The 17514-nt window shown below is 29.9% G+C and overlaps 1 protein-coding gene across 2 annotated transcripts; it reads right to left on the reverse strand.

Annotated features, from left to right (window-relative positions):
- Window positions 1–341: 341 nt before the first annotated feature.
- Window positions 342–6006, reverse strand: GBF3 (G-box binding factor 3). 2 transcript variants are annotated; one of them, XM_039043265.2, is made up of 13 exons: window positions 5819–6006; window positions 3897–4036; window positions 3740–3802; window positions 3518–3613; window positions 3338–3415; window positions 2945–2986; window positions 2620–2780; window positions 2405–2453; window positions 2225–2273; window positions 1467–1705; window positions 1250–1327; window positions 1002–1127; window positions 342–915 (listed from the first exon to the last, which is right to left on the reverse strand). In XM_039043265.2, exons 2-13 carry the CDS (start codon window positions 3954–3956, stop codon window positions 703–705), a joined length of 1254 nt encoding a protein of 417 aa, XP_038899193.1. In that variant the 5' UTR covers window positions 3957–4036; window positions 5819–6006; the 3' UTR covers window positions 342–702. The 2 variants fall into 2 exon arrangements, with proteins under 2 accessions (XP_038899193.1, XP_038899201.1); XM_039043273.2 differs by having other exon boundaries at window positions 3897–3992; window positions 5819–5984.
- Between the last annotated feature and the right edge of the window lie 11508 nt (window positions 6007–17514).

The following is a 17514-nucleotide window of genomic DNA, read 5'->3' on the forward strand; positions in this document are numbered from 1 at the left end:
CTAATTAAATTTAGGATAAAATTTTCTTAAAATATAATGATAATTATAATTATACTTACGGACTTTAATCGCCGGTCAGCCATACGACGGTGAATTCGTAAATGTTAAAATCAAACCTAAGAATTGTGACTATTATCAACGTTAGGATCTAATTTTAACACTTATAAAATGATTTCTAAAATTTGATCAATAGATTGTTTAGAATATGCCATATGCTCAAACCTTTTTGCTGATACTTTAAATTTTTGAATCAACCAGTCGCTTAACGACTTTTAAAACCATCTCATCTGAACCGAGATGAGCATTCAAACAACTAATCAAAAGTAGATCACCGATTACAATTTAATCACAAGTTAATGGTTCAATTTTCATTGACAATACATAAAAGGGTTCAACTTTCAACCCGGAAATTGATGATTTATCATCTGGCACGAGGTGCTCATAGAGATCTAAAGCTAAAAATCTCTAATCTCCAACGATTACATCAAATTGTAACAGTTGCCAACCCCAATGTTCTTTATAGTTACACATAATAATACAACTATTCAAGTAACTAACCATTAAAATTAGAGCCTGCCCTTTCTCACAGACATAATCCTATTCAGTTGTTTTCTCATTCTTTGTAATTTTTGTTAGCAGTAATTTTGGGCTTGTAATATGCCAAAACCACAGAAAAAACAAACTGCAATGAAACTGGTTCTTTTAGCTAGCAGCAACTGCATCGGCCCTCGGACTCGTGTCCAAGAGCTGGCGCAGTTTTGCACCCGAACTCGAGTTTTTCTTGCAGATGATACTCTCTTCGTTAATGCTTTTATTCACAGGTCCTTTGATTTCTGTGCTTATAGGTTGTTGCATCCTCTTTTCATTCATGTCTAATGCTTCTGTTCGTCCTGATTGAACGCTTTTAAGCTTTTCCTGTCAAGTTATAAGGCAGTTTTTATTGTTAGCAATTTTTAAACTTGATTCTGATGAGGAAAAAAAAGAGGGCAGCAGCAGCCCACCATCAATGTGGAGTTTTCTTTCTTAAGTTTCTCGGAATTCTCCGACAATCTACTTATTTCAGATCGAATAGCAACATTCTCTGCAGTCAGTGAATCAACTTTACGAGCTAGTTCTTCCGTCTCAGCCTGATTCCAACGCCAAAAAATTATATTAGCTTCAAATAAAATAATAGGCTGGGAAAGGTGAGGCTAATGATATTCTAATTCAATATTTGAAAATGAAAAGATTCTTTTAAGTTCCACCCTACCTGCTTCCTCAACCTTGACCTCCTAGCGGATTCTCTATTTGACTGTTTTCTCCTCTCCCGTTTTAGTTCTTTTTCATTCTGGGCAGCAATACGAAAAGGCATCACAAATTAAACAATGTTCACATGAGCTCATGCATAATTAGAAGTTAAATAACCCAAATTTTGTCTGGAAACATAAGGGAATGTTTGGGGGGGGGAGGTCCCACCAAATGTATACCTGGAGCCAGACTTCAGAAGGCAATACTGAACAGGGCGGAACGGTAGTTGGACTTGTCATGGCGTTTATGCTGGAAGGATTCCTCAGTTCCAAGGCAGTAGACATTCCAGGAGAAATCACAGATGCAAGTTTTCCAGTCGCATTAGCTGCTTTGGTCGTGCCCAATAACTTGCTAGAGCTTTCATTCATCTCAGCAGCAGTAACTGGACTTGCCTGTGGCTCAATTTTTGCATCCTTACCTACAATATGAGACTGAAGAAATCAAAATCTCATACATATGATATAAAGCATCCGAGGCTTATAATTGAATCCTTGGCATAATCATGAAAATTAGCAGACTATTCAGAAATTCAATCTGTATGTGATTAATTTGAAGTGCATTTTAAGGTTAGCGTAATGACATCGTACTAGCTTTATTTTTCTAAAACCAAATTGGAAGATGAAATATGCATGGAAACAAACCATGATAGTCTTACAACATCGTGCTACATGCATGAAAGCATTTAGGCATCCTCTCTCTTTAAAGGATTCTGAAAATTTTTAATTAACAAGGAGATTGGGTGTTCATGGACTTCCAAATACTGTAACAACTCAAGATGTACTCATTGTTATTTAGAAGGGGGAAATATAATTATCACAAACAATGAGTATTCATGTTGATGTAAATGTTCAAACCCGTCACCAATAAGATATAGATCATAGGGCAACAGTCAACACCACGTGTTATGGAAGGAAAATACTTGGTAGTGGAGCCTTACCAGCGGTAGGTGTTCCCTCACGGCTTCGTTTTCTTTTGGTTTGATTTGCCTGAACATAACAGGAAGTAAAAGAAATCACGATTATGAATAGCAATTATTCATCACCAAGTAAGAAAAGATAAACCTATAAGATGTTAGCTTAGATGACCCAAGAATTCTTCTGTAGCTATGAAATCTTACCCCGGCAGTAGTTCCATCACTTCCATCACTGGAACCTTCAGTTTCCATACTGTTAACATGACAGAAAGAAATTTGAAGTTAGGTGAGTCACAAGATAAATATGAGAGTATGAAGGAAAAGTGGGACAATTTAATTTTGAGAAAAAGCACTTTGAGGTTTAACAATAAATTCTCAACAGGAAATTGGAAGATGACAATTAGATAAATTTGGTTAACCTCTCTGATTGTCCATGTTCAGCTCCCCCTTCAGCACTCTCAGTGCTAACATTGCCTATGGACATTGCCAGGCCATCGAAACCTTTCAGTTTCTTCATTAAACCTTGACTGCTATTTCCAGATACCTTTGAAGGTGTTTCAATACTCAAAGGAGTTGCAGCCTGCTACAGCACCAATGTGCTTTTCGTTAATATTTGTTCTTGGGTGGTTTAAACAGCTACTACATTCTTTCACCTCCATTTCATACTTTTTCATAATATTTACAAATCAAAATTACACGATTTCAAAAATTCAAATACAAATCTAGCATGAAGGCTCCACTTACCGCAGGTGAAGAGGGAACACCAGGGCCGTGTGAATGTGGTCCCTGCATTGATATTATAATCATACAATTAGTCTGGAAATGCTCAATGATTAGCAGAAAATAAGAAGCCTTCCATCTTTATAATAATAACAAACTGCTTAATTTTAATCTGCAAAAGAAAATCCAATTCACAGATGGGAAGCTACAGATAACCCATCTATGATTGAGTTAAGATCGCCAAGCACGAAAAGTTATCCAGGGATAATTGGAAAAAATAAAGATTGTTGACTTTCCAGCCAAGAATTTTAGCAAGGCAGAAAAAAGACAGTACCTAGGCTACTTCTCAAGAGTACTAAGATGGTTGTGAGGAATAACAACAAAACCATGCAGAAGCTAACAAAAATACAAACTTACCATAGAAACTGCAGGATGTGCATAAACACCTCCATGAGAATAGATTGCTGCATAAGGAGTACCATATGGAGGAATCATCTGGTAAAATGAATGAACTTTCAGTCAAACAGAGTCCTTTCCCCAAGCATGACTTGATTGAAAAAGCTTCATCATTTAAACTCTCCAATAGTTAATAACTACCTGTGGTGGACCCCACATATAAGGGTGAGGAGCATGACCTGAAGCCACAGCAGAGTTGTAGTATGGTGGAACCGCAACTCTAGGACCATAATATGCCTGAAAAGGTGACAAATCCCTTCAATTAGCTACAACAATCTAGCCATTGTAATCTTATCAAATAACATGTCAAGTGATTATTTGAAACGAATGGGCATAATATGGATGGAGGCTGCCTAAGTGAACCTGCATGGCTGCCCACTCAGGAAAAACATGAATACTGGCTGAATTAGGCACATTGTTCTGATCCTGTCAATGTATAAAGAGAAATCATTATCCAAGTCAAACAACCGAAAACAGGTAAAAAGTGCTCTCTCGCGGAAATAATCACTAATCACCATACCGGCGTTGGTGAGGATGGTTTTTCAGTCTTCACAGACTTCGCCTCTTCACTAGTTCCCATGTTACAGATACAGCTCGAACTGGATACCTAGACTGACTGTTAATATAACAAACCTTAGGCACCAATTATGATCAGCAGGGCTGCATGGATTAGTTATCCAAACATTAGGGAAGCGAGGAACAAAATCCAAAATCAAGCACATAGATTTTAGAAAAATGGTGAAAATACTGTGCAGTTATCAGTTTTAGTTTTAACTTAAACTGATTATCAGTGAGATTGAAGATAGAAATGAAAGCCAAATGGAACTAACATGTGGAACACAGGTAGAAACCAGCAATCAAGAGGTCATGCATTTAGAACTCTTTCTTTTTCCCGCAGAAAGAATGATTTTAAAGATAAGAAGTTTGGGTATTTTAGGATATTAAAAGGGATTTCAAACTCAACTAGGCTTTCTTTATTCAAAAGCTCATATCTGAATCACAGACAGGTTGTGCCCTTAATTTTCCAAATTACATCTTGAAGTCACACTTAGTATTTAAAAATAGAACTGACAGTACCAAACTGTCCCTTTTCCTCCCTTGTATTTTAATATCACAGAACAGGGTGTAGCTATCCTTCAAAGCAACCACCAAATGCCTTTTTTTTTTTATACATATTCTAGCAACCACCAAATGCTGTGTCTATAAGAGGACTTCTTTACAAGAAAACTTGATTCCAGTTTTCTCATAATTGTTGCTATTTCAGACAATTTTAATACCCATAAGCTGCCACAGACCAGAACTTTTTTTTTTTTTTTTGAGTTCAGATAAAGTTCAATTTATTTAAACCATTTATAGCCTGAATTGTATATGTTTATATGTTAGTATCAGGTAGTCAAAATAATTGCTAGTGCTCATTGCCGTGACGGTTTTCAACAAATAAGAAAAAGTTAAAACATTTATTTGTTTAGAAAGAAAAAAACAATAAAGTTGTAAAAATACCACATCTGCGGAAAGGGGAAAAAAAACTAAGTATCTATCGATCTGTAGACACAAAAGTGCACATACACATACAGAGCATGAAAAAGGTCCTGTTGGGAAAACCCAATTCACAAGGGGACATATATGGAATTTCAACAAAGAAGGGTTCGATGATGATCTCCAATTCGAACTGAAAAGTAAATTCTCGTATGCCAAATGACGAAACTGCCCCTCCAAAGAAAATTAATACATAACGAGTCAGAGAAGAAAGAAAACGGGTCAAGAAGCTGAATTCAGTTACAATTAAGAAGACCCCTGGTTTGTTGTTCGAGTAATTTAAACCCTGGAACATTTTCAGTTTAAATTTAATAAATTCACGTTTCAAATTCTCTTCTTCCATCAAATTTTGCTTTCTCCATCGTCAAAAAAATGCAGAACCGAATCAAAAGGGCACAAGGCCGAGAACATAATCCGAAACCAAACAAACGACCAAGTAAATACAGAGAGATTAAGCAACAGAGACTCTGAAGAATAGTAATTACGAAGATCCAGCTGAAACAAACTTCTATCCTCGGGATTTCAGTTAGAGATGAAGGAAAAAGTCAGTAGTTTAAATTCCCAACGCCTACTAACAGGAAAAAAAATTGCAGTTAAATAATTAAAGTTAATTTTTCTCAAACTTTCTCTCAGCAACAAACTACAATTTTACTTCAATAATCAAATTCAGACTTCAAAATTCCAGAATTAAACCTCACCGTTTTCCATTCCCTAACAAGCAAACAGAGCTTAAAACTTTCAAAAAAAGAAAAAAAGTGTAGTAAATGCACAAGAATTCTATTCTCCACCTCAAAATTCTTCAAAGAAACTTCAGTTGTATGACGATTAGGTAAAGTTTATGAAACATTAAACAATAAAAACAACCAGAAAAAAATTTTATAAAAAACGAAAGAGAAGATTCCATACAGCTTGAGCTTCAACTAACTTCGATGGCGAAAACCGCAGCTTGAATCCTCTGCATTATCTCTCGGGGGGGGGGAAAAAGGGCTCTTCAAAAAGGGGAAAACGTTTTCTCGCAGAGAGAAAGAGAGAGAGAAATAGAGAATGAAAGTGGTGAAGGAAGAGGGGAGGCGGGGGAATGAGAGAATTGAGAAAGAGAAAGGGAGCGCCAAGGCACCGTCCACGTCACCATACACGTGTCCGATAATTAGAAAATGTATACGTATACCGTATATACGGGGGTGGTGGGCTATGGTGGTTGTTGAGCTGGCCCCTCGAGATTCGTGCACCCTATTTCTTTTTTATTATTATTTTTTATTCTGACATCACCTCCTCCGTAAACGTGTCCATTCAAGATTCGATCTAGTCGTCTCGATGGGTCATGGGCCCGGCCCGGCCCAATCTGGCTGACGTGGTGGCTAAAGATAGTTTTATGAATTATTTAATTAATTATTATCATTAAAATAACTGCTCCACGTTTGTACGCCAGCAAAGACCTTTCGAGTTGGCCATCGGCCATTCATCCGACGGTCTAAATTGAGTTGTTTTATTGTTTTAAACAGGATTTGGAGAAAAGGGAAGGGGATGGGAGAAAGGGTTTTAGATATTTTGTCGTGATTGGATTTTGATTTTTCATTTACTTTTTTTAATTCATTTATTCAAGCGTTGAACACGTGGTTTGATTTTATTGGAAACGTACAGCAACGCCCACCTGGAAAATACCTCCATTCTCCTTTTTATTGGAAATTATTTAAAATGTTTCACTCTCGACTCACGGGATCGTAAAGGTAATTTCACCTAGTTTGCTTCTGCATTTACCTCTTTTCCTTTTTTGGAATAAATTCACCACCGTATGAGTCATCGGTTTTTTATTTTATTTTAAATTATACCCAAAAAAAAAAAAAAAAAACCTTTGGGCATGATTGCAACTTGAATTTTTGTTATAACTCTCGTTGAAAAAAAAGCTCGACCCTAAACTATAAAAAAAAAAATACATGCACATCGCACACTTCCAATTTCAAGTAAGATTAGTTATGCCTGAATAACCATTTTGTTCTTTATTAAAAAATTAAACTTATAAGAATTACTTCTACTAGATGATTTATTTGTTTTATTATAATTATTTTTTAAAAAAATTAATCCTAAATTTTGAAAATTAAAAAATATATATATCTTTTAAGAACTTTTTTTTATTTTAAATTAATATGAGGGACACTCGTGGCTAATAATTAATTACTTTTTTCTAGTTGGTTGAAAAGTAATAATTATTCTTTTATTTTAAACTTTCAAAAAATATTAAACGGCAAATATTTAGCTTAAAGGATAACTTCCAAAACTATATTATTGATAATTCATAGTCGACATCCTAAAAAAGCATGTTTAAAAAAACAAAGCTTTAAAAAAATATATATTATTCGAACCAAAAATAAATTGAATAATTGGCAGACAATAAAATTAATTAATATCGGGTAAACGTCTCGTCATGAATTTTAGCCACAAGAAGCAATTTTTTCTTTCTTTTTTTTTTTTTTTTTTAATAATTAGTTGGGAATCATTCGTAATATAGGAAAAGTGGTGGGGGCAAAGGTGGAAGATAAGGGAAGGAGGGGCACAAGAGAGATTTAGAGAAAAGGAAAAGGGTAGAAAAGTAATTGTGAATGAAGATGGGTGGGGCAGGGCGAGGGCCTCTCAATCCGACGCGGATAGCAGCAATCCCTGTCTGGCGCACTCTGTCGAGTATCTGGAAAATCTAAAAATCCTGACCGTCCACTCACCAGCTCTGAATCCTATACGCTTTTCCAAGTCACCTCACAGTTCTCCCACGTATACACCCGGTCCCACATTTTTCTTTTTTAAAACAATGAATCTATATCATATTACCATTTACAATCACCTTAACACCATTCAAAGCTTCCTTTGATGTCGTCCTAGTTTTTAAAATAATGGTGGGTAATTGTTTTCTTTTTCCCGTTGAGAATTTGTGTTTGGTAATTTTCAGCTTAAGCTTAAAATAATAAGTTATAATATTTGGTAAATGGATATAAAAATATATTAAAATAGATTTATATATAACTTTTTTGGTTTTTTATTTAAAATTTTAATTAATTATTTAGAATGATGTATTTTATTTGGTATACATCAATTTTTAAATATTAAAAAAAATAACTTTATTTAAAAAAAACAATACCGCATATTTTTTTAAAAATTGATGCATTCAACTCATGAAAAAAAATAGAAAATAGAAAATAGATTTGATTATGTGGTTATATATATATATAGTATACAATTGAAAAATTAAATATTCATTCAAAACTTTATCTATTTTAGGAGAATCTGAAAGTTAATAGAATTTTGTTTTTAAAATAAAAGTGAAGTTAACGTGTTTTTAAAAATGACTTTAAGAGTTTTAATTCAGATATATTTACCAAATGCAACAAATAATTAAGGTTATTCTATAATAGCTATTATCTCTCCCAAAAGCAATTTCAAAACGTACGAAGTCGCAAGTTCATAAATTAAGTTCAAAGTCGTTGGTTCGATTCACTCACCTCTATTATTATTAACAAAAAAAAAAAAAAAAAAACTCACAAATTAAATTTTACTAATAAACAATTACAAGCGTTCAAGATTTAAACTTGTACAATTATTAGTTATATGTTTAAATTCATACAATTCCTTTTTTGTTTTTTTGTCACTAATACATAGTATATGTCAATTAAGTTATACTCATTTAAAAGTTAATATTTACCATTATGTTATTAAATGTTATAAAATGAACAAATCACACTTTTTTTTAGTATAACAATGACAATGATGGGAGATCGTCTCTAAACAAGAAAGTCATGCAAATGATCGTTGATCTAATTCATTTTGGAAATCTACATCGATATAAAATTTAACTTAAATTTAGTTTGAAAAATATAAGATCAGATTTTACACGTAATAGCATGTTATTTTCAATTTTTGTGGAGTTCAACTTCTCTGATACAATCTTAAATTACCAGTTGACCTAAAAGATCTAGTTGATGGGTAGAGAAATATTTAATATTATATAATCTAATACTTTTTTTTCATTAACTTTACACTTTGTTTCTCATTCACCATTTAATCTTCACTCTACTGTTTTGACTAAAGACTCAACGAATGAATTGTAGTATGTTCAAATTTCATTTTAAGTCCAAAGTTAATATTTTTTTCCACCCTACCCGGAGAACCAATACTTATATTTAAAAAACAACCATGTAATTTGCCAGATTTCGGTCCCGTCTATTATTTTTGTTTTTGAAAATTAAGTTCATTGATACTATTTATTATTATTTTTTATTAATGATTTAAAAAAAATTGAGCCAAATTTTGAAAATTAAAAATATAACTTTTGAAAACTTATTTTTACTTTTAGAATTTGATAAAAAAAAAATTCAACCATTATACTTAGGAAATATGTATTATTATAGAAAACGAAAAATAAATAGAGTTAAGTTTCAAAATCAAAAATAAAAAACGAAATAATTATCAATTAGATCTTTAACTATAACAATTATTATGTTTAAGGTGCAAGCCGATGACATTAGTAATTTAAATGTGACAGTAACCATTTGGATGAATGGCTAGTAGTTTTTGCAGATTTCTTTTTTTTTTTTTTTTTAAATGTTAAAATACTATTTTTGGTTAATGTGATTTAAATTTTTTATAGTTTTAGTCCGTATAATTTCAAATATTTGGTTTTAGTTTTTATACTTTTAGTTAATTTAGTACTTTTTTTTTTATTTAAATCACAAGTTATTGTTTATTAACATTTTACTATAAATTTTGAAAATATAACCACACGCTCTATTATATGAAACTTATTATTTAAGGTCCGTTTGGATTGATGATAGAAAAAATAAATATTTGTTAGATAATTCAATTTTTTTTAATATTTTTATAAAAACTAATTAAAATATACTTAAAAAACTATTTCGAGTGGTTATTAAATATTCATAATATGTTTGGGACAAAAATTATCCTAAGACTACAATAACTGCATCTTACTACAGTAGATATTATTTTGTATTCTACAATCAATACTATTTCAAAACTCTCGTTTGCTAACGTATTTACTATTTGCTACAATTATTATTTTACATTCATCATTTTTTTATTTATTGCTACGATGTTTACTATTTCATTCTGAAAGTAAAATGGTTTACACCTCAAACACATCATTTTATAACAAAAACTAAAACAATCTATATCTCAAACACAAACTATTATAACCCAACTATAATAATCTAGGACTATAATAGTGAATTTCTTGCCCCAAATGCCCCATCAAATTTCTTTTAAAATGACTTGTTTTTAAAATCAACATTTGACACTCTTAGTCAACTTCAATAAAATTTGACTTTCTGATGACAAATTTAAGATTTAATAACAGGAAAGCAGAGATACTTCTAATTGTGCAAATGATGGATATCATATATGTATATGATACAGATACATATAAATAAGTGACAAATACATAATTTGATTTTTTTTTAGTTTTAGATACACATATCTCTTCTAAAGGTGATACATTTTATTTTATTTTATTTTATTAAAATTTAAACCAACCACTTAAAAAGCGCAACCCTATTTTATTTAAAAGTCTACTTAAATCTAGTAATCTAAAATAAAATAAATTACAAATAATATAAAAAAATCAGAAAAAGGTAAATAAATCTCCATTATTCTCTTATCTTTCACTACATAAAATCATGATTTACATCTCCTCCCCTTCATTCTCAACTTCATTTTTTAATATTCATCATCCACCTCATTTTCATTGTCTGATCTAGTCATTCAACCACCACTCAACATTGTTGGATTTTTTTTCTTCTTTTTTAGTTTTCACTCTCTTCTTAAATCTATTTTAGTCTAACTTAAAATAAGTATTGTAAAAACTAACGGGTCATTATATATATATATATATATATATATATATATATATTCTAATTTTTTTAATAATTGACGTATTACTGTATTATATCGTATCCATATTTTATATCTGTATCGATGTATGTGTTTCTTAGATAACAATACAAAAACTGAAATGGAAGATAAGTAAGTGTTATAAGGACAAAACGGTATTTTTATCGTAAAAAAAATTGTAAAAGAAAATTGAAATGGGGTGGGGGCCACAGCAATTTAAGTCAAAATAATTGGAGCAGTGGAGATGGAGAGGATCGGAGGGTGAGGAGAGTGCCACGGAGAATGTGATGCGGAGGAGGGGATCTCCGCCACCCAAGCAGGTGTCAGGGAAATGGAACTGAACACGTACTTGGGGATGGTCCCCACTGGAAAGAAAGGGGCCGGTTGTACGTGGTCCTGGGGTGACGTGTCCCCAGCACAACCACGGGCCTACGATTGCGTAGCCAGCTCACCGTCACGCTCCTTAAAACTTTTCTAGCGCTCTTTTTTTTTAATTAAATAAAAATAAAATAAAATAATCCCACCCACAGCCCCTCCGACTGCCACGTGGGACGCGTTGCCCATCACTCATTATTGCGCTTTGGCCCTCATTTTAATTCTTCTCCCCGCTTTCAACTTCAAAATTGGAGGAAGAGGATCAAAAGATAAAGAAATGAAGGGATACCCAGAATCTGTGTTTTTTTTTTTTAAACAATTAAATAAATATTTGCAATCATTTTCGTATTTCAGGTGAAATTCCATTATTCTATTTGAATTTTGATCTAGATTTTTAATAAATCTTAAATTTAATTCATCAAAATTACAATATAAACTTTAGTTTTTTAAAAAAATTATAGTAAAAATACTACGTAACAAAAAATAGCTTTAATAAAATAAAAAATAAAAAATAGTAGACAAAATTGAAAATTTACAGAAAGTACATAAACTAAATAATAAGACTAAAATCAAACAAATTCTAAAACACGTGGACTGAAATGATATCACATTATATTTTTAAAAAATAGATATTTAATTTTCTTTTAGTATAATTAAGAAAAATGGAAGCTATTAGTTTAACTTTTTAAGACTTAGCCTAAATTTTGAAAGCATTTATTAAAAATATATATATAACCAAACAAAAGTTAATAGATAAAAGTAATGTTTATTGTGTGGAAACTTTAATTTTAATAATTAAAAAAAGTTACAAAATGGACATAGAAATCTAGTTAGGGTCATACCGGTCAAATAGGAAAATACTTGAGCTGGACTGCACCCAGATAAGATTTGACGTGTGATATTTTTTTAAAGGATTAAAATGGTATTTTGAGAGGAAGGGAGCATGGGATGAGATACACCTCAGGTTTAAAATATTGATTTTAACAGAAATATTGAAGTTTTAATTTTACAAATTTTTTCATATAAAGTCACGATTTTGATGGATACTTCTTAAAAATATATATAAAAACAAAATATTCAAAAAATAATTTAAGTCAGTAAATAAACATTTTATGGTTCGAATATGTCTATTATCTATATTAATTTACTTTTTTTATATTTTGTTACCTATTTTTTTTTATGTTTTATAAAGTTTCTATATGTTGGAAATATTGATTCACCCATTGTATTGTTGAATGGATGATAACATAAAAATATCGATATGTCGTCAAAAATTTAATATTATAGATACAATCAGTGCTGCACCTAATAATTACTCGATTAAATATATTTGTAATATTAAAATATTGTATGTTAAATTTACAAAACCCATATGCTTAGTTAACAGGTTGATAAACGAATGGAGGTTTAAATCTAAATTTGAACTTTAAAATAAATTATATTTAGAAATATTAGGGGAAAAAAACCACCACAACTATAGTGTTGTTCATTTGGTTCATCCTTAAAATCTATCGTCGTTGTATTTTATAATTTATTAAAGTACACGTGAAATTATTTGTTTCTAGCAATGATTTCAAACAGAAAAACTATTGAAGTAAAAAAAATCGCAACTTATATAGCCAAGGTTTGATTTTATTTTATTTTTCCATTTTTCTTAAATATTTATTATTGAGATTATTCCATTTCCAACGGCAATGGGGACTGCTCGCCGTGTTTATTGCTTGAGTCAATTCGAATTCTCGCCTAGAATTTGTCCTCCATGTAAAATAATTTATTTAATTTTAAGATTCTTTGACAATGACTATGTTTTTCAAAAAAATGTAACCAATATAATGACATAAGCAATACGATTAAGATTTTATGAAATTTTTTAAATTGATAAATATGTTAGGAGTTCATATCTCTATATAAAACCACAATTAGATTTGTCATTTTGATTTATCATTTTGACTTAAAATCTCACTTGAGAAAAAAAAATCTTGATACTCATTTTGATTAGATTTATCAATATAAGAACTAAAGTTATAATAAAATGTATGTATGTGATCTATATTAATACAAAATAAAGTTAAGAAATTAAGGCATATTTGATAGGCAACTCAAAATATGTTTTTAGATTCTCCAGCTCAACGAATATGCGTTTTGTAAACGATATTTTTAAAAATTATTTATAGGTCTTGTTATATTTCCAAACAATGTAAATACTGAAGAAAAAAAAAACAATTTTATATTTTCAGCTTATCCAGATTTTGAATGTTAAAATTTGTAAATGTAGAATCATATTGAATAAGATAAAACAATAACAAAAGTAGTCTATTATGTTACAAACTTAATTATTTTTGTTAAATTAAAATATTTGATATATTATATATCGTATGATATTGCAAAATAATAATTATACAATTTTTGTAACATAAAACAAGTTCATGAATTAATTAGCAATAGTTTAGATTAAACCTAGTATATAGTGAGTAATTACTATCATGTCTTATGATTTATAAATAGTATCAAACACATTTTAAAAAGTTGTTTAAATTGGAATTTAAAAATTGAATATGCTATAAATTATTAATAAACCTATCAAGTAGTTTTTTAAAATAAAATTTTATGATTTAAAATAGTTTAGTCTTTATACATAAGAATTATCATTTCAATTGAACTTTGAGCCGACCTATGAAATGTTTATCTAGGGATGACCTTAGCCTTTTCTAGATAGGCCCAAGGTCATAGTGAATTGTTGCGTCAATTGATCGCATGCGTCAACAATGGGGAAAAGAATGTCCAAAATTTTATATGATAATTGTCCATCACATTTCAAACTTCATAGGATTGGTCAAGATTTAATATATAGAATGTTCATATGGGTCGGGGCCTACGGAGATTTGCTCCATTAAGAGTGGAGAATCCCCAATGAAATAGAAAATGGGAGGGTAGGAAAAAGAAAAAGAAAGAAGAAGATTATCCACAATTATCGTTTTTTACTCGGTATATTTTGTTTATTATTTAAACAAATATCAATTTATATCTCTGTTTTTTTTTTGTCATGATAATTAAAATACTAGACTAATAATTGTATCATTTTATATCATGATTTTTATAATTTATGTTATTTTTAGAACTTGTTGAACCAATAATGTGTGAAACTCATCATTTGAGTTTATTAAATTCTTTATTTTTATAAGCCAATCAATTTAAATATTTTACGATTGCATTTGAAGATCATCAATGTATTGATCCTCAAATATGTATAAACTTTTTCAAATGTAGGTTTTACAAAATGAACTATTAGAGAAAGTGCATAAACGATTTTCAAAGAAAAGTTTGACAAAGAGTTTAATTGATTCATTTATGAAAATTAGGAATTTAATTGATAAAATTATTAGTTTCACATGTCGAAACGAAACGTAATGGAAATTGTAAATTGATACACTAACAAAAATTTATGGTTTAAATTGATAAAACTCACCAAGTTTTAAGGTTATAGATTAATATGTTTATTTATTTATATAATAATAATGTTAGGAAGACGAATATAACATAACAATAATAAAAAATCAAAGCGTCAACGAAAATATAATTTAATTAGTATAAATTTAAACTATCGATCAAAAAATTAGAGATTCAAATGATGAGGGAAAGGGATGGAACGAAAACGGAAATACATATCTAATGTGATACCCACTTATTTTTCTCCCTCTTTCTTAAGTGTAACGTTCATTTGACATATCATTTCACCAACAAATTTCATTTCTTCTACATGATTTGCTAACGTTGTCTAACAAGGTTGTAAGAACATTTATGCATAATTTAATCTTTTTTTTTTAATGGAAAAAAACCTCTTGTCCACATCACCCATGTGTAGTTGGACTCTTAGTTCCATCACAATTGCCCTTTTTTCTCTTTTCTAAGTCCAATAGAATGATTTTAATTATTTGCATCAACCATAAAAATTGACAACAATGCAATATAACATAAAATAACCAAAATACGATATGACCACTATGCATTTTACAATAAAGTAAAGTAAAGGTACCCAAATATAAGTAACCTATTGGTAACATCATAGATGGAGTCACGTAGGGAGTACGTATTCCCTCGATAGAGATGTCCACGAGACGAGATGGGGACAGGAAAGTTCTCCCCATTGTCATCCTTATCCTCTTATTTCATTATCCGTCCCCATGAATTTCTCGCAAAGAATGAGACGAGGATTCTCCGCGGGAAAAATTTTTCCGCCTCATCTATCTCTGATATATATTTCTTTTAACTTCAATTAAATATATATTTTTAACAATCCCTTAAGCATGTCTAATACAACTTTCATTTAAATAAAATATTATCAATTTTGATAATAAAAAACAATAATACACATTATTGCAAACAAGGAAAAAAATTTCCCACTCCCTCCCCATCCTTCGACATTCGGGGAATTCCCGCTCTGTTCAGGCGGGTCAACGTGAGGTCCGACCATGTGCATTTTATGGACATCTCTACTCCTTAATTTATCTGTCTTTTATATTTTTAATATAAATTATAAAGTATATATATATATAGAGAGAGAGTTGAGTAACAAGAATGACACTGACTTGTTAGCATGTTGTGTTGTTTGGTTGGCAATGGATTGGTAAGTAGTGTTTCATCTCTGATGGACTTTGCCCAACTCATGTAAAGAATAATAAATGAATGTAGGTCAGACAATGTAACACTTTATAATATAATAATGTGTCTTTTTTAATAAATAATCAAACGATGTTTTTTTTATTAGTAACAAGACTGAGCAGTTTATAAACTTTTTTCTTTCTTTTTGAAATTCATTTTTCAATCTCCAGAGTATTCGATTAAAAAGATATCCACCATTTTTTACACATAATTTTTATATTCACATTACACTTTATATATTTTTGTTTGTTTCCATGTTATGTTTATATTCACATTTACTTGTATATGTTTTTAAAATTAATTTCAAAATTCAAGCAAGAGCATTATTCGCCGTCACTCGTTTGGATATATGAACTCAACAAGTAAATTTTAAAATCTTTTTAGACTTTAAGTTTTTATGCCTTTAAATATATATAATAAGATGTAATATTCTTCTTATTAATACTTTTGTAGAGTTAATTCAGATAATATGGAGAGATAATATAAAAGAAAAACAATAATAGAGACTGTAGAGGTATCATCTTGAAAGAAGAAAAATGTTCTTGATTCTTATCGATTTTATACAGAAATCAATCTAGAAAAAACTACCGAAAAATCTTGGTCTAAGAACCAAAATTTTATTATAATTATAATATTTGAGATCAAGTTCGTATAACATATGTACTAAGAGGTCCTTGTCAGCCTCAAAATCATACTTTTCCAAGAATTTTGGTATAAAGTCAAGATGATTTAATACAGATTTGTTAACTGAACATTCTAATTAGTATTAATATAACATTTCAGAGGATGCTGCATTTTGTTTATGTTATTATCTATTCAAACCAAAAGTAGGTAAAGAATCTGAATCGATTTCAAAACATGAAAATTCATGGAATACAATTATAATATAATAAATTAGTTAATATATGAAATTATGAATATATATATATATATATATATATATATAATTTATACTTTTTACTAGACTCACATATAATGTCCCTATATAAAATTTCTTATTCATAAGATTGTTTAAATGGGGCAAGTTGAAATGTTTACTATCTATGTAATTATTTTTAGTAAGATGGTGTATTAAAAAAGGAAAAGCTTCAAAATATACTTAATTTTTGTTTTAGTTTGTAATAAATCAAATATCAATTCGGTTTTCCAATATATGCTAATAATCATAGAAATAAATTTTGACCTCTCAACTTGTCAAATTGTCTATACCATTGTTGTCCTTAACTTTTGCATAAAATTGTATATTCTAAGCTTAGATATACATTGTGTTACCATCCATCTTAAACGTTAAACACAGGAGAATGTTGGATTTTTCCGGCTTTGATAAGTTTTTGTTCAAAAGAGTATTCTCATGAATGATAATACATGGATTTAAAGTAAAAATGACATTACAGTTAAAAAGTTTACATGAGTGAGTTTTTATAGAGTTATTCAATGGTGAATTTATGCATTGATTGAATTTGTATTTATCCAAGCTTGATATTATTAGTGGGTTAACTAGTAAGAACTTGAATATTAAGTGGAAATTAAAAGACTTATTTAGATCTAGATTTTAACATTATATTATGTTTTCTCTTTTCAAAATTTTCCGAAATTAAATGTTTCTTTCGAGAATGTGAAATCCACATTAATAAATAAACAGTAAAAAAACCATCACAATTTTTAAAAAACATAAAACG

This window comes from Benincasa hispida, chromosome 1, assembly GCF_027475165.1.
Source record: "Benincasa hispida cultivar pf3 chromosome 1, pf3_genome.v1.1, whole genome shotgun sequence".
NCBI lineage: Eukaryota > Viridiplantae > Streptophyta > Magnoliopsida > Cucurbitales > Cucurbitaceae > Benincasa > Benincasa hispida.